The sequence below is a fragment of the Aythya marila genome, assembly GCF_965140915.1.
Source record: "Aythya marila genome assembly, chromosome: 15".
In the NCBI taxonomy this organism is placed as follows: Eukaryota; Metazoa; Chordata; class Aves; order Anseriformes; family Anatidae; genus Aythya; species Aythya marila.
The window spans coordinates 13,460,764-13,481,853 of record NC_139056.1 but is presented as its reverse complement, the minus strand read 5'-3'; the positions used below and the strand labels follow the sequence as shown (position 1 = coordinate 13,481,853).

Below are 21,090 nucleotides of genomic sequence, written 5' to 3'. Positions count from 1 at the left end.
CACCCCGTTCCTTTTCTTTTCCCCCATTCAAAAAAAAAAATTAAAAAAAAAATCATTAATTTCACCTCAACAGCATTGACCCACAGTGGCTAAGTGGAGTAAATTCCCTTGGCAGGAACTAAAAACAGTTTGACAAGTTTATAGGACTTGCACGAAATTGACCTCAGAATAGAAATCTCTGTTCTCTAGGGGGTCCTGCCCACTCCCTTCCCTCTGCTGACACCTGAAAGCTGGAACTAGCAATGAAAAATTTATGCAGCAGTATGTTTCAAACATAGCCATGAAGGATCCTCAACATCTGCTGACTTGAGCAAACCTCGGTGGTTAATATGAAAAATTACGTGTGTGAAATGCTTTCTTCGGAGAGGAAGATGTCTGCCCAGAGCCTTCTGAGAACTTATGTTCTCAACAGACCTGACAGAAGGGTGTCAAAAGCAGCATTGTATCAACTACAGTGGCAGGCAAAATGGCACGTTTTCCTCCACTTTCTTTTCTAACAGTGTAAAGAATATTTCATATTTACTGCCACTGGAAGTGGCCTAAACATCTTGTGCTATAAGAACTTTTCTTTATAACCAAAAAAAATGAACAAAAACTTTCACTGCAAAGTCAGTACCCTGTCAACCTGGAACTGAACTCCTTCCTTCCATAAAATTTTGTGTTTGATGATACATTAAATCAAAAAAACAAAATAAGTCTCAACCAGAGACAAACAGAGACTGTTCAGCCTCATTTCAATGGCTACCATTACAGAAGAAAATGTCCTTTTGTAACAAAAGTGGAAGCTGGGCAGAACAACATGACACCCTCATATTTTAAATTAATTGCAACCAAGCCAGAAGTTTAATGTTTAATCCCCAATTTACCCCCAACTTTTTTTTTTTTTTTTTTTTTTTTTTTTTTTTAAAGCAACATTGCCAGTGCTCAAGGGAAAAATTTATATTTGTTAAATGATAATTGGCTTTATTATCATTGACTCTTCAGAAATGCTGGCTGGCAAGGTTTTTAAAATTTTCATCAGTCTTGTTTTCTGTTTATACAAAGCCTGCGTCAGAAAAAAGACATCAGTCTGCAGAGCACTCCACATCTCCTGGTATTATGAATAGGTGTTGAGACTACCTAATTTACTAATAAATCTATTGAAGCGACATGCATCTCAATATTTCACAGCTTAATAAGGAGGTCCAGAAGTAAGGCCCCAAATTGCAGTTCCAGATGATTAGCGCTGCAAAACCAATTGAAGCAGGAGTATCTAAGCTGTCAGAACAGCTTACACATAGCCACCTTTTGCAAACTTGCCATTTAAATCACTTACCGGGAGACACTTACTCAAGTTTTTCATAAAAATCCTTGGAACAAGCTGAAATAGCAGTGCATACTGTTAAAAGTTTGCAAGTGGGCCAGGGGTGCTCACGTCTATAGCGCTGTATTGTAGTTAATAATAGAGAGATCTCAGCAGGGTTTTTCGAACTTCTTAAGTGGCACTGGAGTCTTGCCGTGTCATTAAATAACAAAACAAGGACACTCGTTGCGTGCATTGCAGTGACTACCTCAGCCAGCAGCTTACGGTAATAAAAAGCTCCCTATTACTTGTTCTTAAACACTTTTTAAATTCCTGACTTACATACCAGAAGCCCTAACAGTTACATTGGGAGGGTCTTCATAACTCTCTGCAGCCCACAGTCTCTCCCCAGTTTAAAAAAAAAAAAAAAAAAAAAAAAAGAATAAAAAGAATAAAAACCTCACCTTCACATGTAAGTGGCACAGACTACAGAAAAGTGCCATGTATCCTGTTTTTGGTTTTTGTTTAAGTTCTATGCTACAGCCAAAGGAAGTTTGCGGCAAGGTTTACGAGAAATTTAGCTGATATACAGTAGCATGACCATCAAGGAAATAAGATCTTTATGATGGCCTTACTTTAATGAATACTTCCATCTTTAAGTGTCCTGCCAACACTGGTAAGATCAAAAGCCTGCTATTCTATCCCCCTGACAAGCCAACAACTTCTCAAGGAAGAAAACTGACCATCTGTGCTGTAATGTCTAATTGGGAGAAGGAACAAAAAAAAAAGAAAAAAAAAAAGAATCAAGGACCACTTTAAGGTATTATCATCAAACCTATTGATGAATAGATGGAAGCAGGGAAGAACATTACAGTAAAAACAATTGGGAAATCCTTAAAATGCTACTTGCATCTAAGAAAAGAAGGTTGCAATATCTCAGTGACAGGTTAACTATCTATGTTAACAGGTTAACACACCTCTGGTCAGGTTGGGAAGTTCCAGTGATGGAGTTAGCACTGAAATCCTCCAAAAACAGGAAATCTGCAGAATTTTTGACAGGCAGCAAGTGATGTATTTGAAAGAAAAGAGAAGAAAACTGGTTTTTGTGAATATTACTGCTACTAAACCCTTAACTTTCATAGCTGCTTGGCCAAATTTTTCCTTTGTTATTAATGAGGTGGCTCTATACATAGCTAAAAAGAAGTCAAGATTTCCATTAGCTTTATATACATTTCAACTGATTTTAAGACATTTTAAATTCAGGACTGATTTATAACATCTCATTCTAATTTCAGACATGACATACTGGCTTTTGGATATCAGTTTAATTTCACCAGACGGTTTGGTATATTTTCCAGATATTGCTCAAACTCCATTTACTTCCAGCCACAATTCAAGGCTGTGACTTCCATCTGCAATTTAAAGGCCCTGCAACTCATGCTCTGCTTACCTTAGGGCTATACCTTTCTCCTAGTGTCAGTCTTATGTTTGGGACCAGAACAGGACTGCTTTCTCAGCTGTCAGAGTTTGATTTTACAAACGTGTTTTTTCTGTAGGCTGGAGCAAGTCCGATGCTGATGTCCTTCAAGGAATAACAAGCTGTGCATCTCTAACAGTGTGTTCTCAGTGGATGACTACCCTGGGAATTATCTGTATTTTTTTCTGTCTGCCCTCAATAAAAGTGGCAATGTGTGCCGAGTCATGTAGCAAGGTTGCACTCAATTAATATATAAATATAGTCACACAGAGATTGGATATTCCACTTCACACTTGAAATAATGAAGCTGGTTGTCTTTGTTATTATTCTTGATTATTTTAGACCTGTCCTAACAGAAGATAACATGTGCCATCTCTTAAAATCTGATAGGATTCAGACAGTGACAATTCAATGTAGTATCTTCCAGTCCTGTATGTCCCTTTACAAATTTGTTTTCAACTGCTTGCTGGAATTATTTATTACTCTTCCAAAATACACCATTTTCCTGCAACCATTCTCTGCATACTCTATCATTCAGGACCCTATTTTTGCCTGATTATTTCCTATTATTGGACTGAAGGGGTTTATTCACTTGTATCTAATCTATCACACATTTCTTTTCTTCCTCAGATCAAAGTTCACGACCACCATGTTAATCTCATTTCCTTTACACACACTGCAATGCCTAATGGCCAGGGTCTTTCTTCAACTCATGTAGCGTTACTCATCCTGGCTCAATTTATTAAAATGTTTATTTATCTCTGAGGTTTTATGAGGTTTTAAATAGTCCTCATTGATTAATATTCATTCTAACAAGCAAATCCATATTTGGCTTTCCACCTTGCCTCATTCCTATTGTTCGCATTCCAGATAGACTTTGCATTCATGGTATCAAGTCCGCATGCATTTAAGTATTTTCTTTTCCATATGCTGGTATTACCTTCTGCTTTGCACAGAACTTGTTATGCATGCATGATCACAGACTATTTCTAGCATTAATTAAGATATGAAATTAAAGTGAGAAGTATATTATTGGTTGCATAATACAAACAATATAAGTTTGCTTTAAAAACCAAATTACTGAAGTGTTAGCAAACCTCTTTATACTGTTAGAAACAATGTTTACCATCTACATGCCACAGTACAGATGGAATGCACACAAGTGGATTTGCAATATTATTTCCAATTCAGAAAAACGTACAAAAAGCATGAGGAGTTCATTTAATCTATAAACATAGCTAAGAAAACACAGGTTTGTCTCTCCTGCTCTGCGTTCCACCAGGCAGCCTCTGCCCTCCGTGACTCACTACACAATGTACTCCTGAACCCACTAGCAAGGCTTCCATTGTTTGCAGAAGAATAACTTTCCCTCAAATCTGATGAGGAATTTTACTGGAGAAAAAATCATTTTTTTGTTAGAAATTAAATGTTTCACAGGTACATAATGTTTTTGATGAGCTTCTGATAAAAGCATATAATCAACAGCAATTTGCTACATTTCCTGCCCCCAAACCAAGAGACTCCCAAGTTTTGTTCTTCTGAGGAAGCTAGCCATGTGGACTGGCTCAAACCTATTAATTTCCAAGATCAAAAGGGCATTTTATCATGCTGATTGGCAGAGATCTGAGAGCACTGCATCTTCTAGAAGTTTAAACTGAAAGAGTACCCTGTCAGTAATGCTGCCAGCCTCATAGACAATTTACTTAATCATCTCTTCCTTATCTCTATAATCAAAAATAGAAACCTCCACATTCACTCAGGCTAACATACTCCAACCTCACTGTTACATTAAAAACACCTCTACCAAATGCCCTCAAAGGGAGTCAAACCTTTCTACGTGCTTAAATTTCTTTATGCAAACACATTTACCAAACAGTTTACAATATTTAACATATGCACATTTTACTGATCGTACATGTAAATATACGGTGTGCAGCCATTTTTCTGACCCCATTGCTCTGCTGCTTTTGCTGTAAAACCTACTTATGGAATGTCTCTGTAATGTTAGGTGTTAATACAATTTGTGCAAAGTAAAATAATAAGTAATAACAATGAAATGTGTGTTCCCTGGGACTCCGTGATAACTCCAGGTAAAAATAATGTCATAGACTGGGAATAGACTCATTAATAAAATTGCACTCAGAAGAGTGACTTGTTTACTTACGCACAATGGAAAACAATACATTATCAAACCCTGTATTAAAAAGAAATTATGATCACAACAGCACAACAAACAGCCAGGGATATCATCATGTACCTGCCTTGCACAAAACAAACAACCAGACAAAAGGCTTTGAGGCTGATTTGTCGAGGGCCTGTACTCCCCCAGGTCCCTCTTGCTGCACAAGCTGTTCAGCGTGCTCTGAACTAACCAGGAAAAGTCAAACTCCTTTAGGAATCCAATCCTTTGTTAGTAAGGCTGTTTTTATTAGGGCAGAGTTTTGGGAATACCTTCTGTAACCTCAGTAACACGGCATGTTTTCTAATATTTGGATACTCACTTGCTACGCTGAGCTGAATCAATGGACTTGTCTTGTTCTCACCATTCTTTTCATTGACAGCCTGGACGTAGTAGCCTCCCGCATCAGCCACTGATGTTGCAAGGATCACCAGCTGATTCTCCAGTGTTATAGCTCTGTTTAGGAAAGTAAAAGATAGTGTTCAAACCAAAGAACAGTATTCACTCTGCAGAAATTGTACAGTGCTTCAGACTCAACAGAATACTATGATATTCATTGGGCATTTAAGGCAAGATGTAAGGCAATCCAAAACAGCCTAACTTCAAACACCTTCACAAGTAACACAAGATCTTCGATGCTTTTAGGTTTTTTTCTCTGTTTAGATCACGTGACTTGTTTATGGTAACATGCAAAAAGCTATAAAAAAGCTATAACACATGAAATCAAAACAGTTTCAATGGTTTTAAGAAGTTCCAGATGAAGTGACGAATAAAAACAAAGACACCGTGCAACTGCATCATTATGGGCTAATGGTCCCAGCAAATATAAGCATACTGCAAAGTCAAGGTGACCGAAAACATTTCCAAGGCATGAAAGCTAGCCTATTAAAAGGCTGACACTCCGGGAATAACACCACCTAGTTCAGTGAAAGGAAAAAAAAAAAAAAAAAAAAAAAAAAGCAGCTGAACTCCAGAAGGTAAACTTTCTGTAGATACGGCATCAGTAATTACTGCAATACCACAGATGAAGAACACTGACAGGTTAGAGCCTAACCAATATCCTCAGATGAGCTGTGTGTACATAGGGAGGGAAGAGCTTTCATTTAACCTAAAGCAGGTGGGAAAACACAACCCTGCGGTTAGCACCGGCGTAGACTCGGAGGAGTCAGTAAATGTAACTATATAACCCAAGTCTACACTTGCTTAGTGCTGCTATACATCAAATGTCTCTAGAAATCCCCTCGTAGGCCAGAATTACTCATTTACATTGCAGTAGGGTTGGTGCCTTTGCATTTTATATGTATTGAATAATCTTTTCCTTGCCTATGCAAGATAAAGTTTTAATCCAGAGAAATTATGTAAAGTTCTAAGGGCTGAATTGAGCAGGACACAGGTAGCTGAAAAACAGATAAAAGAACATGTAGAGTTCCATAGCAAGCCTGAGGAGCTAAGAGATGACACAAATGTCAACTGGGCCAGGCACAACTTCAGTAATCTGAATGCAGGTCTTGGAGCACGAAACTCCTACCTGCACTTACATCACTTGATGAGAAACCCCACTGAGTTCAGCTGTGCTATTAGGCAAATCCTTGAGGATGAGGTTGAAACACAAGATATAAAGTTACACAGGATGAAAAAGTTCGTATATCAATAGGCCATAAAGAGTCAGATGCCAAGTCAAACTCTTTGTACATTAATCAATCAGTATTGAAATTTCCTGCATGTCTTCCTCCTGTTTTGGTAAAGTATTGTTAACATCAGTAATTCACAATTATTTTGCTTTTGAAAAAGCATTTTAAAGCAATGGGGGAAGCCCACTCCTACTGTAGCATACTAGTTTTTGTTTTAATGTAGATGGCTGCATTGGAAATGAGAAGATAACAGTCTCTATTTGAAGTGTGTTCAAATGCTGTGGGTATCATTATCACTTCAGTTTTCTAACATGGATACAAAGAACACAATTGCTATAAGGCTATCAGTAGATACCAATAAATCAAAAATATCTCCAAAATACATAAAGCTATTTTCCAGCACTGATGATGGTACAAGTCCGTTAAATTCAGTCACTGCACACCAGCTAAAGATTTTGTTTGCATTATCTTTATTGATAGCTTTTATTATAGAAACTGTAAGAAATATGATGGCATGATTTTTTCTTTATTCAATGAACCTGTAATTGCTTAATTGACTTAGAAAATCAAAGATTGATAGATTTACAGAGTGGGGATATAAAATGCAATTAATATGACATTTGATAAAGCAAATAAAGATAAAATTCCAGTGAAGTGCTAATAATTGAATATTAAAAGACTATGCGATTATAGTCATTCCTACAGTAGTTCTAAAGCATGCAGCATAAGAAAGATTCTTTGAAAATACTGAAATACATTTCAGACTGCTTTGAGGCCAGCTGCCAGTTTTAAAACTCAAAAGTATTAAAGTTGATCCATGAATACTGGTGAGATGCACACTGATACTACCTGCATGTGTGAGCAAAATAATGTTTGCAAGTGAAATGTGAAGATTTTATGCACATAAGTGTATTTGAACTGAAAAAGCTCAGTGCAGAAGGGCTGAACGTAATATATTGTGTGTTCAAATTAGTGTGAAAAGTTTAATATTAATTTGTATAGCAAAAAATAATGGGAGGATAAAGAAATTACTGAATACAATTCTTTGGGGTCATCAATTCCACAGTCAAATTAATGATAAATTAAAGAACCCCAAATGAGTTACTAATGACTAAGAATTCTGTGAAAAATCAAATGTTTCAACTTTGGTTACTAAAGACAGGAATAGGGTAAGACATGAGCATTCAGAGGCCACAGACTCTGGGAATTTTCTTTAGATCAAGTAAGAGCTGTGTGCACCAGGAAAATCAATTAGTCACGTTTTAAGGACTCATTAATGCCAATGTTTCTAAACATCTGAAGATTCATGCCACATCCCTTATCAGGGTTGCAACCACATTTTGCACAACAGCTGCACAGAGCGCCCTAAAATTGGCTTAACATGTTCCCCTGGGTTCATTGTTTGTTTTCATTGTCTGTTGTAACTTTTAAATTATGACAGCACCACACTCATGTTCGAAGGAAAATCTGATTGCCGGCTGCTCAGCTCACTAGCAAATTTGAGGAAGACAACTGCAGCAGATGGAGTGGTCCTGTCAGAAATTCATACCCAGAATTTATGGAAAACAAATATTGGTTTTAAAAAAACAAACAAACAAAAAAAAAACACCACCGAACTTAACTCAATTTAACATTTTCAAGACAGAAGCAACCAGCAAATAAACTAAACAGAGTGATCCCTTGGGGTTCCTTAAGCATAAGGAAAGAAGCATTTTAAATCATGTATTTTAATAGAAGATATTTTAGAAAATCTCCAGAGCTCAGTGGAAGCCTGTAGGGAACAGCAGCCAATATACAAACAACGTACATGTCTGAGTGGTAAGCAGTTACAATGATACCTCAGAAGCATTTCTACAACCCCTTTAGCACAGAAGCACCCACAGACTAGAACAGATGAATCTGAAAGGGAAGACAAGTTGTGCTTTCGAAACTGCAAGCCACGTCTATGACACGGTGCCTAACCAACGACTATGATCTGACAGGACAGGAAAACAGCAATGATGGAGATCCGTAATTTCATATATATGTATATCCAACTCTTCTAAGTATCTGAAGATGTAAACAGACACCTACTGAGATTTTCATGACTTCCATTTACTGAAACCAGAATTAAGCACTTGGACACACACTGGAATTTTTAACTGTAGACTTCTGAATTGAGCTAATACTTTAAAAAAAATAATCTGCTGCAAATAATCTCTGAAGTTTGATCTAAAGCTTAAGGAATTTATGTTAATATCAGTGCGACGTGAATCAGGCCAATGGAAATAATAACACTTTGGAAAATTTTCATGGCATTTAATACCATATTTTTTTGCTGTTAAAGCTTTCCAGCTCTAAAAATTGAATCATTTATTAAAATACTGGAAATGAACTCTGCAGTATCTCAAATTGGTGGATTTCATATTAAAACCAATTATTAATGGAAAATAGCAAAATCTACTCTACCAGTGGATAATTGTCTAAAGTTAGAAATTAACTCGGTTATTAGTGTACCCGATTACACAATAAGTAGGTAGCACGACATCACAAAAACATCACAAAACGAGAATCAGAGTAACCTGATTAGGCTTCCTCTTAGAAGGCAGCCATCTGTTCTTGAACAAGGGTGCAATATTTTAGTAAAAAGGCCTTCATAAAGCCTCTTTTCCTCCAGCAAGTACCAATATCCAATCCCTCTCTCCCAGGTATTTTTACGAGACCCATGTCGCCCTCAGAGCACTAACACCGACATTACTGACAGGTGTCCTCGCAGCTCTTTCCTGTTGGAAGAGGCAGACACTCTGTAGTTATAACACAGCTGTTCAGTGAAATCCTAACTCAGAGTAGGGCATGCGTGGCTTAGCAGTGAGCATTTCACCACCCATGTGTCTTCCAATTCTGACGGGAAATTATTAATCAAAGTTATTTAAATGCATGCAAACAGTTCTTGTTTTTCAAGACGTAATCACAGGGCAAAATATTAGTGTATCTGCTACAGAGCATGGCCATAGCAACAAAGCAAGAGGAGCTGTGACCGGATGCCAATTTTACAAAACAGTGCACAGGTTTCAGTTATTTCATTGCAAATCAACTAAAAATAAAAGAAAATTATACTTACTCAGCTGCTGAATATTAAGTACAGCTACACAAATTAATGCATTGATTTTACAATCAATGCTAGTTTATAGCATCGCTTCTTTAACTATGCCATGGCACAACAAGCAATTCTGACTGGGATTTCTAGTCATGAAAGCAAACCAAGGTTAAAGAAGAACAACAAAACCAGTTGCGATTTCCAGGCACAGGCTGAGTACCACTGAAACCTCGGTTTCATAGGGTTACTGACATTATTCCCCATGTTTGCTAATGAACCCCTTATGCAAAACCCCACCTGTGTAAAGCAAACGTAAAGCTGGAGCAGATGTGGACGGAAAACCGTACTTCATCAACGATCAGTGATCCACTGCCTGACTGAACATGGTATCAAGTAGAAGTCTACAGGGTCTGTCTTTGGCAGTATAATGGTTTTAGAAGTGACAGCATATCACAAATTAAACACAAGCCCATAACATCATGATTTATGAAACAGGTAAACCTCAGAACCGGTTGCCACAAAAACACTGGAAGACTCAGGAAACATTACTGGTTCTAGCAAAGTGAGGCTTCCACTTAGGTTTGGCTACCAACCAAAATAAAAAATAAATAAATAAACACCACACAAAAACATTAACCCCACCCTCTGCAAAAGCAAACAAAAAATAATAAAAAAACATACAGTCATCCAGAAGGCATGATATACTGGAGATGACTCAAGAAACCTTAATCCACAAAACACAAAAATTGTCACAAGTGTCTTAATATTTATGTACAGGGCTGCTGGAAAAAGTATCTCAGATTTAAGCAGAGCCATCAAATATTGAGTGTTGTTATAAAATTCTTAGCAGTTTGCCCTTGGAAAAGCTTATTTCTATTCTTTTGAGATAGAGGCTCCCAGAAGGGGCTCTTAGATCAGTTATCTGAAATATATATTTAAAATCGTGCCCATATCAAGCAATTACTGGTCTAGAGATAAAACAAAACAAAACCCAAGATAATCACTACATAACTGATCATGAAATAGATGTTTGCAGTGAGACAATGCTACCGATCCAGGAGCAAGCAATTACAACCAGAACAAGCAGTAATATTCATAAGCGCACTGCTTATGTTAAAATGTTCCTTCTCTTCCCCCAGGTTTTCAGCAGCTTTAGTTCTTATTTAATACAACTTAATTATTATCACACAACTCTACTCCTTTGACATTTTAAAAAAATATATTAATTTTTAAGCAACAAGACAGTGCAGCCCATATAAGTACCTGTGTGTGCCTAGATGGCAGCTCTGAGGGGTTTTGTTACCCAGCCACACTGATCAACGGCTGAACTGCAACAGCAGTTCTCAAACTACAAGTAAAACCCAGAATTTCAAGATAAAAGGTACATCTCAGTCAACAACAAAAACCAGAAACTTGGAATAAAGAAAGTCAAATTTTCTCCAGCCTTCTTGTCTTCCCAAATTGTTACTGCATTCAAGGTACTGGTGTGTAAATAGAGCACCTATTCTCTCCTCTCTCCAGTTTATCATACAATCAACATGTTGAACTCCACTTGCGACATCACTATTTGTTGCTATGGCCATAGCTAGCAACCACTGGAAAGAGAACTGGTGAAAAGTCTTAAATACGATTTTTATTTTTTATTTTTTTTTTAACAAAACATTGCAGTTAGAAATTATCTTAGGTTGTTGATCTACACAGCTGGCTGGCTTCACTGACAGCAAGCACAAAGACTATTTGTAATCATTTGGGATTTTATAGCCCAATTTACAAACAGACATGAATATTGCTCTGCTCTATGACATTTCTCCTGAACTGATTATTCAAGGTGTTGCGTATTTGTTTGTTTTAAAATGCTGATTTTTTCCCTTTCCTTCTCTGTGAAAGGAAAAGTTCGGTTATTAAATTGCATCTTCACTTCTGATAAAATATGTCAGCATAATGGTATGTGGTATCATAGTTTGTAGTTAAGTATTAAAGTTTTCTGCCAAAGATATAATAATCTTCATACCATTATTTCACTGACAGGTATACTACTGAATAAAAACAAATGTGAGGCATGACTGTGAACCGCACTAAAGATAAAACAAATTAGCAGTGGCACATCCCTGTCACAGGGCAATGCACTGAAAAGGTAATTGATTATACAACAAAAACTTCAACCTCTAAATAGCATATTTAACAGATAAATTTAGACATGCCATAACTTTGCCTACTTAGATGCTCCCAACCTCTGCTTATTCATGTTCCTGAATTTGCCCTCAGCCATATTTCTGCCATTCTGTGCTTGATTCCACACCCGTCTCATTTTAAATCATCTTTTTCACTAGCTGAGAATAATATTTGACATGGCTGTTTCTGTATAAACATACCTAGTCTCAGTGACCCAAAAGACTGCCTCACAGCAACTAAGTACCCACACAGTCTGAAAATAAAATTTCAAATCTTGGGTCAACGGGGAACACTTTCCAATACATTTGGTCCATTTTCTCATACTACAATTTGATACAATTCATACATTTCAAGCTACATAAATGCATATGAGGATTTTTAAAACAAATATACTGAGTACATGGTGCTTTGACAAAAGTCTGGCTATAATCACGGAACCCAATGGCAGCTGCCTAACAGCGATGATGAAACAGCCACACACATTGTGGAAGAGGATCACAGGAGCCAATGGCTTTGTTGGTTTTTTGTTTGTTTGTTTGTAACTAGTGCCAGGAAAATACTAGCCATTCAACTGTTAGGTGGTCCAATATACAAGTATGTTGAAATAAATTGGAGAGTTTCATTGGAAAGGAAAATTTGTACAGCTGTAACTTACTGCATGCTTGTTTTGTGGAATAGTAGGGAATTCTCCAGAATTAACAGCCGAGTAGTCCATCACTATTTATATGCATTATCACTCCTTTTAACAGCACCAAATCTTTGTTAAAAGAGAATGGATACGTTAAAAAGTAGCAAGTGACTCAAGCATTAACCTTTACTGCTGCTACCTGTGCAAAGAGCAGTGGTGCTGGGCAGCAGTAGAGCAATTTATTTAGCCAAGTTTTACTATGAGAGATAATTAAAGATTTAGTGGCTTGGATCAATACAACAGCTCATGCTATCTATGTACAGAACTGCAGTTTGCTGAGACTAGCACGTGTGTTATTGCTGCAAATTCACTGTACAATTTTATTACACAATATCTTGGAGGTTTGCTGTCTATATCAAGATAGGGATCTTGTGAAGTTATTTCTACTCACACACCATTAAGACATATATTATTGCTACATGGTGTGAATTGAGCAGAGGCCTGGGAGCCACGTATATCCAGTATTTTGCTGGTGATACGTAGCCTTGAGTTAGTTATTTAGCCTTTTGGTCTCTACGTTCTGCTGAGAGAGAAAAAGGATAATACATATATTTCTTTCTTTTTATGCTGAAAAATTTATCTATAAGCTTAAATAGTTAATACCTCTAGCACTCAAAAGATGTAGAGGATTATGCAAGTGCTAAATCTTAATACTCTTTACTTTCCCCTTGCTTTTCACTTTAGCTGTATGGCATTTTGTTATGACTTTAGGCAAAACTTCTCACCTACTGTCTTGCAACTGCTTGAAAATCTCCTGAATTATACAGACCGAGCAGGTGAGCATCGCTTTCAAAAACCAGTCTTCTAGTAACCCATGGGACTGTAGAGTACATCCCTAAGCGGAATCCCCTCATATTTAAACCTACAAATCTGTATTGAATAACAGCTGCATTTAGTAACAGATGCATCTACCACAGATGCCATAAAATCCTGGTTATTATTGAGAATAATACAGCAGAGGAAATTTCAAGTCAGATAATCACACACTTTAACGCCATTAATGCAAACATTTCCAAGCACTTCAGGTTAGTGACAGTAAAACAAAGAAAACACTAATAAAAACAATACCACCATTCCCACAAATACAACTCCAGCAGAAATCTGCAGGAAAGCAATGACTCCCTGTATCTACTGTAAGAAGGCGATGCAATGACAGAAAAGCAAAGCCAAGTTGGGTACATTCAACCATATGTGGAACATCCACATGAAGCCAAACACTGGAAACTTAAAAGACAAAAAGAACAGAACAGCATAACATCCCAGTGGCTTTTATGTCATGGCTTGTATCCAACAAGATTTCCTATCGATACTGTAGGAAACAGACCAGAACAAACAACTGGAAAATCCTATTCTATCGATAGCTTTTTATCTATTATTAGGTCTGTGCTATACACTCCTAATTTAAAAAATAACACAAGCTAAAAAATCAGAAATTTTAATTTTCTAATAAATGAGGTTAACATACATGAAGCTATGTGTCACAGCAAAGCTGTAGAACTCGAGAAAGTGGAAAGCAAAGTCAGGAGAAGCTTTATGTAAGAGGCTGAGAGGACAGACACAGTGGCAACTAAACCTCACCCTTTGACCATCCCTTTCTCATTCTCCCCAAGCATCAGCACGTGTGTACACTGAAAAGAAAGGGGTGAGAAGAGCAGAGAGAAGCTTTCTGTAACCTTCTATTTTTACTGACTTATTAAATATACTACAGCACTGCATATGTTAAAATCTATGAAACCCCAGTAAGTGCATTAGCATCTTTTAAAATAAAGCATCCTGGAAGATAGCCTTCAGACACTCAGAAGTATAACTCCCTCTTGGGATCCATTTGTATTTTGTATTTGAAACCAGGTTACTGCCCTCGACTCTAAAACCCATAAAGAAAACTTCAGTAGCCAACTAAAATGTAAATAATGCATGACTCAAAGAGCAACAGGCCACATAGATTTTTTTGCTTTCAACTTCGGTGGTGTTACCAAAAACAGGAAGATAGGTAACCTATCAAATCCATTTATTTTTAAAATTACCTGAAATCAATACACGGGTGTATGACTTATTGTGTATTTGGCTTCAGAGGCTAATGACACAAGTTTCCTTGTGGCGGGGCAGCAACATATATTCAGGCCTTCTGGTTGTAAACCTTAAGCAAGTTAGAGGCCAAAGCCTCTGCAGTAAATCTTGCCAATCCTCTGGTAGAATGACAGCAACTTCTACTTCAAAAATAGTCCCAAAGGTAACGTAGAAGGAAAGAACTTCAAGTCCCTTCCATCCGATACTGAAGCTGTAAGCAGCACACATTCCCTCTAACGAAGAGCAATACAGAGTATGCATCCGAGAGACTGCCTTGTTTACATTTTCTGGATGATCCATAAACATTCTGCCTATGGAGCAGGGAAATGAAACCCAGAATTGTCAGTAAATGCAATTTTGTTTCTTTGATTTTATGGCTACAATATGCTTTGCAGAGCATTTTTATTTTCAGTGCTGAAGAAATACCCAGCTATGAGTTACATGGCACAAGAACTCACAAATCCTGGAAAACACACATGCGAATTACCAGATTCGCTTATATGCCTTACGTCGTGAACAGAATGCTCAACATCTTGCCGATGCAAGTAATTCTACATAATAGTTAGACCAGAACAGGAAACCTCTGATGCCCCCAAAGTCTTTACTGCAATCTGTCTTCACATATTTATCTCCCTACTTGCAGACGTTTCTGCTGCAGAGGTTTTAGGGATTTGCTCCTGCAACGCAGCAAAACGCTGCTCCCTGTGAATCCCCTCATCTGGAGAAGAGGTGCTATTACTGAGTTAATGGACAGTAGGCACAACAGTTCCATCACCTTCAGTTACTGACTCTTTTTATCCACTTCACTCTGTAATGAGGATCTCTACTTGCTCACATTCTCGTAACAGCAGCATCAGCTATCCCCTAATCCTACAACACATTAAAATCGAAAGATAGATGTAGGAAAACATTAAAACGCCCTTATCACTTGGCTGCAGGGGTATAAACTTAAAATAGAAGATTGTTTTTCAGTTGAAAACAAGCAAATAAATACATTTACTTAATTTTCTTCTTAAACAATCCTTATAGGAGTTGAAAGGATCCTTTGATTACTTTTGTAAAGATAAACAGTGAAACATTCCATTATATCTTACCTAGGTTATAGAGAAAAAAAATCAATTCCTTCCTGTACATGTTTTTCCCAGGTGTATTAACACACTCAAGAACCAACATTACACTCAAGAACCAACTTTTTTTATTACAAGCCGAGTGGGGAGGGTAGTGGGCTACAGAGAAAAAAAAACAGAATGAACAGAATGCTAATGAGAAAGAAAAATGCAACCCCATTAGCCAATGCTTTTAATTAGACGTGTGCCTGCATTTCTAACTTCCACGTTCTTAATGCTGTCATTACTGAATTCAGAAGATGGAAAATCGAAATAATGCTCACAAATAAACCCTGCAGACTACTTTGTTAAAGGAAATACAAGATAACAGATTAATTTTCACAAGATGAAAATTTGACATAAAAGAATGACGTACAAGGATCTTATGAGGCCAGAGAGCAAGATGCACAAACTTCAGAATGAAATACTGAAAAAAAAAAAAGCTAATAAATAGGAGATATAGAACAAGGCACATACACTGGATGCTTAAGTAGACTTCTCGTTTTCATCTCTATACTCTTTATACACAAAATTAACAGCTAGAACATATTTGGCTATTCTACACCCTTCCCAAATCACGTAAAACAATCAGAAAAGTTAACACTGCCAACAAGCCTCATTAACTTAATATTAATAGTGAAGGAGTGTTTCTTGCAGGTTTGTAGTACTCAGTCGGATAAATTCCCATTTGTTGTTAAGATCTTTTATACAAAAGACAGAGATAAGTTTACATAGTAACCTGTGTTTTCAGACAGCAAACACAGATTGTGAGAGTGCTAATATTTAACCGAGAATAGAAGCTGAAGCAGGACTGTAACACTTCTTAAAGCTAAAACAATTACACGGCTACTCGAGCTCTCAGTTATTCAATACATCTAGAGTCTACGCATTGGCTCAATATACTCTCTGCAAAGTTAGAGAGACCACTGGGGGTATTAAAAAAAAAAAAAAAAAAAAAAAAGTCAAGGCATGGCTCTTTTTTAATTGACTGCAAGTGTATGAGAATGAGCAGAAGAAAGGGCACACATCCCCAGTAAAACACGTAGGTACAGATCTCAGGAGATGTCTCTGAGCTGCTTCTTGACTGATCCCTCTGCCAGCCCCCATCTACTGAAGTTCCTCCTTCAGCTCATTCAACAGGCTGAGTTTTTGAAGTAGGCACTTCAAATTCAGTTTCCCAGTGCCACAAATAAGCCAGCAGTGCCTACATGAAGACAGAGATTCTGTAATCACAGAATCAAGTTTCAAGACTTAATGATACTGCTCCACAAATAATTCCAGTGTTCTTAGTTTAGACAACTCCACCTAAAAGGAATGGAAATAATGCACTTCTTCCCTCTGTCTTTATTACAGCACGGCAACTGCAGAGGACTGTTGAGAAAAGAAACCTAGTTACCCGCAAGAGCAGAAGCAGCACCAACACCACCAGCACCACCTCAGTGGCTTCGCCCTGAAGAAGCAGAGGGACTGTCAGCTTAAAGAACCTCCTCACCTTGACAGCATTGGACACAGGGGGGAAAAAGACCCTGAAGCCACCCCAAAATCTGCTCTCTCACCCACAGCATCAGTTTCTGTTGCACCTGCTGCCAGCCCAGGACACAGCCCGTGCTGCACATCCCAACCCCGAGACAAGGCACCAGTGATTCCACTTACAGGAGCCTTCAGCAACACGTAAAGGGTAATGCTAAGGTGATCTGTGAAGATGGATGAGCAAACCCCAGTGCTCTGAATTTCAATGCTGTGTTGGTTTACACCATATTTCATCCATTTAACATAGATCTAAGAGAGGTCCTTGGGATTGCTTTCAAACAAGTATGTACTTAAAGAGAAAAAGGACACAAAACAGTTGCTGAAACACGATTGTAATTCTACATGCCTAACATTTCCATTTGCATTATTTTCTGCAAACATATACATGTAGTGCCAACAAATGCAAAATTATACATGTTTGTTGTTAAACTGAAATTACCTCATGGGGTAAAACGGTGCAGAGGCCAACCAGTGAGTGTTGAAACAACAGCTGCTGTACTGCACTCTGCTTCAGCAGCACAAATACAGCCCATATTGCAAAGTAGCATCCGATACTAAGAAGACAAACCTGCTGTTCTGAGCAGCACATCTAATAAGCCCTTTTCTCTTGCATTGTGTGTCCCTGAATCTCTCCCTGACCCTACAACCTCTCTCTCTCAGAGCTGAGCTCAAGTGGACCCTTCCTGCCAGTGGGGTACCTCTGGGGTTTCTTCCCTAGCACCCGATTCACAGAGAGCCTGGGGGAACTTGTTTAAACCCTCTGCTCAGTGGGGCTAACATCAGCCCACAGATTAAAAAAAGATTTGTAAGAACAAAACAGAATTAGAGGTGGAGAAGAAGAACAAACAATACTGCAAAAGTTTCAGTCTTTTAGGGGAAACGTTTGTAAACATGTCCACATCCTACCAGACACCATTTATTTTCTGGTAGCTACATTACTTTGCACAGTATTACACTGAGTCTTGTGGATAACCTCTTTACCTCTTTATAACAAATTCCAGTGCTTCCTTCTCAGAGCAGAAAGATACAGAACTGAAATTCATGCTTTTATGATTTTTTTTCATGTCTGGATACAAGCTCACATATACTTCTGATCCTCAGATATATAGTCTATATATAGAGAGTAGACCTGTCTATATATTCTAGATCTATAAAATGGATATATAGAGATATTCATTGAATTTATCTTTGTATATATTCTGTGCCCATAACAAGAAACCTATAGTATATTCTATACCTACAAAACAAGTTTCTGTTTGGAGGTTTGAGTTACAGAAACTAAGCTACTATTAATTAAAAATCAAATTATAATTTCCTTTTGTCTTTTTATTTATTCCTTACACCGACTGCATTTCATTCTTTAAATAGTTGTTTCAAGAACTCCAGGGAGAAGAAAAATGTGCTACTGTTGATGATATGCCTGCCCTCCTCTATAAGCTTTAGGCTTTGCTTCCAACAGCCAGATAAGTAGCAGGAAAGTGGAAGGTTAAAAACTTTGCAGTTCATCTCTGCCAAAACAGTAAAAGAAAAATGAGATTGTTGAATAGCTGACAATGACTGCAGAATCAACGCAGCAGTGGTCTGCCTATAAGCTGCAAAGGGCAAAACTGAGGCATCTGCTTAAAAGCTTATACCAACTGTGGGAGCCGGTACAAAAAGAGTAAGGAAGCCACAATAAAACATAATTGTTACAGGAGCTATAATTATGGCATTATTCTTTGACATATTCAATGTTGTGCACATTAAACGTTGTACACTGTGAATATTTAATAATTATATGCTTACTCAGAGCACTTAATGTCCTTAAAATGCAGGTATTTTTCATGCATTAAGAAGAAATTACACATAATTTTTGTCCTAAGGATCTGCAGTTGAAATAGACGGACAGCATTCTGAGTGTCTTCTGCAAATGCAAATCTCAAAGCTTTGGAAACCATGGGTGTTTACAGCCAATGAAGGTCAATTTTCAGTTCTGTTTGAAACAATAATCCACCACCTTAGCCTCAGGAAAGCAAAATATAACCTTCCAGTGGTCAATTATGGTCACCGAGAATTCTTTATTCTCATACTTTAAGACTTACTGCTAAACAGCTACCTCCAGTTACACTAGCACTGGATCTCCAAGAAGTTTAAAAAACTGTAGATAAATACGAACACTCTTCAGTAGTAACAAGCAAAAGATATATTTTGTCAATAAGGACTAGCAAGAAGTATGACTCACTAAGTGCCAGCATAGCATAAAACATCGTAGTTTCTGCTAAACTATTTTTCTGTAAACCATGCAGCCAGCTACCACATAAAGAAGACAGATTTTGGTATGCAAGGTAGTGTAACAGGGGCCAGGCATATCATTTTCAGTGTGGTATAAAGATATAGGTGAAAAATTACTAGATTTTTCTAGCATACATTGAGGCTTTACTACAGAAAATATTAGCAAAGGATTTACTACATTCTGTGCACTGCATCCTTATCTGAATGGTAAGCATTACAACTAGATATACCTGATTTTTATACTAGAAAAGACCGACATTTTTAAAGAGCTTATTTAACTTTTTGTCAACAGCTTGGGTTGCGTTTTGCTCAGAATTTGTCTTTTTCCAAATACTAACCTTTAAATCACCACAAACTCAGAAAAAACAGCCTCCAAGACAACTGGTTGGTTCAGTGTATTGCGATGAGAATCCTGCAGGTCCTACAAATGATTTCACTTTAGCAGAGAACTGCTGGTAACTATTCTCGAAGTGCAGTTTTTCAGTTTTCCACCCCCTTCCTAATGACTTCTAGCAGATCAGACTTTCTTATGACTTACAAGGTAGTATCAAAAGTCTCGCTGAAATCAAGATATGTGACATCTGTTGCTCTACTCATACCTACAGATCTTGATACCGAATTACAGAAGGGTTCAACACAATCTATTTCTGGCATATATATATATGTGTATATATATACAGGTTGTTAAATGACCTTTCTTTTTCGTTTGAGGGGAATAGCATTAGTTTCTTTGGTTGCTTTTTATGGTATTTTTCCAGGAATGAAAGGTAAGCTGACTGGCATTTCATTTCCAATTTTCTTTTTCCCCTTCTGGAAAGCAGGCGTCACATTTCCTTTCACATTTTTCCTTTTTCTTCTTTTTTTTTTTTTCCCCTTCCCAAACTCACATTCTGCATTCTTTCCCAAGGATAACTGCTAAAAGTTCCAAGATTATTCAACGGCTTACCACATAGCCTAGATACAACCTCAGATGGCCTATTGATTAGAAAATATTTAAGGTATGACATCAAGTAAGAGGGAGGGTTATTTATGTAATAAAGATGAAATATTGCTTATTTATAAAAGCACCATGATCTCATGGTTTTTATTATTACTCATTTCCATTTTAATATCTCAGCATCTCGGAATGCTCTGTCATTCTAGCTAGCTAGCTGGAGAGCTAGCTCAGCCCTCTGGATCTAACACTTCTGATCCTCAGGATATAGTTTGAGGCCTTGGAAGGATATTGAGTTAAAAGGAAAATTAGTATGAACTAAATTAAGCTTTTCACTGCATGGTTTACTTTTTAAAACAAACTAAATCATGCTTGACAACATTCCCCCAGATGCCTCCACGGCTTTTCTTACATCTCTGTGAGCAATTCAGCCGTGGGTGCTCTGCGCAAGCGCCGCTTGCTCTTTGCTGCGGCTGCTTGCAGCTCTCCAGCTGGATGACTCCCATCTTTCAAGTCCCAAGGCAAACCTCTGACTGCAGGAGCTCCTAAAAGTAACATTTCTTCATCCCATGTTTCGTAACCCTTCAGGTCAGAAGAGAGGATATGAAGAACCTGAAAACCAGTGAGAGTTTTCTGCCTCAATGATGCCAGCAGGACTGAACACACTAAGCCAGACA

The 21,090-nt window shown here is 37.6% G+C and overlaps 1 protein-coding gene across 2 annotated transcripts in view; it reads right to left on the bottom strand.

Moving 5' to 3' along the window:
* SDK1 (sidekick cell adhesion molecule 1) overlaps positions 1 to 21,090 on the bottom strand; it is a 396,992-nt gene that overhangs the window by 207,100 nt on the left and 168,802 nt on the right. For both annotated transcript variants that reach the window (XM_082772472.1, XM_082772473.1), the window contains exon 5: positions 5,261 to 5,394. In XM_082772472.1, the coding sequence (XP_082628598.1) occupies positions 5,261 to 5,394 (134 nt within the window). The remainder of the gene's footprint in view (positions 1 to 5,260; positions 5,395 to 21,090) is intronic.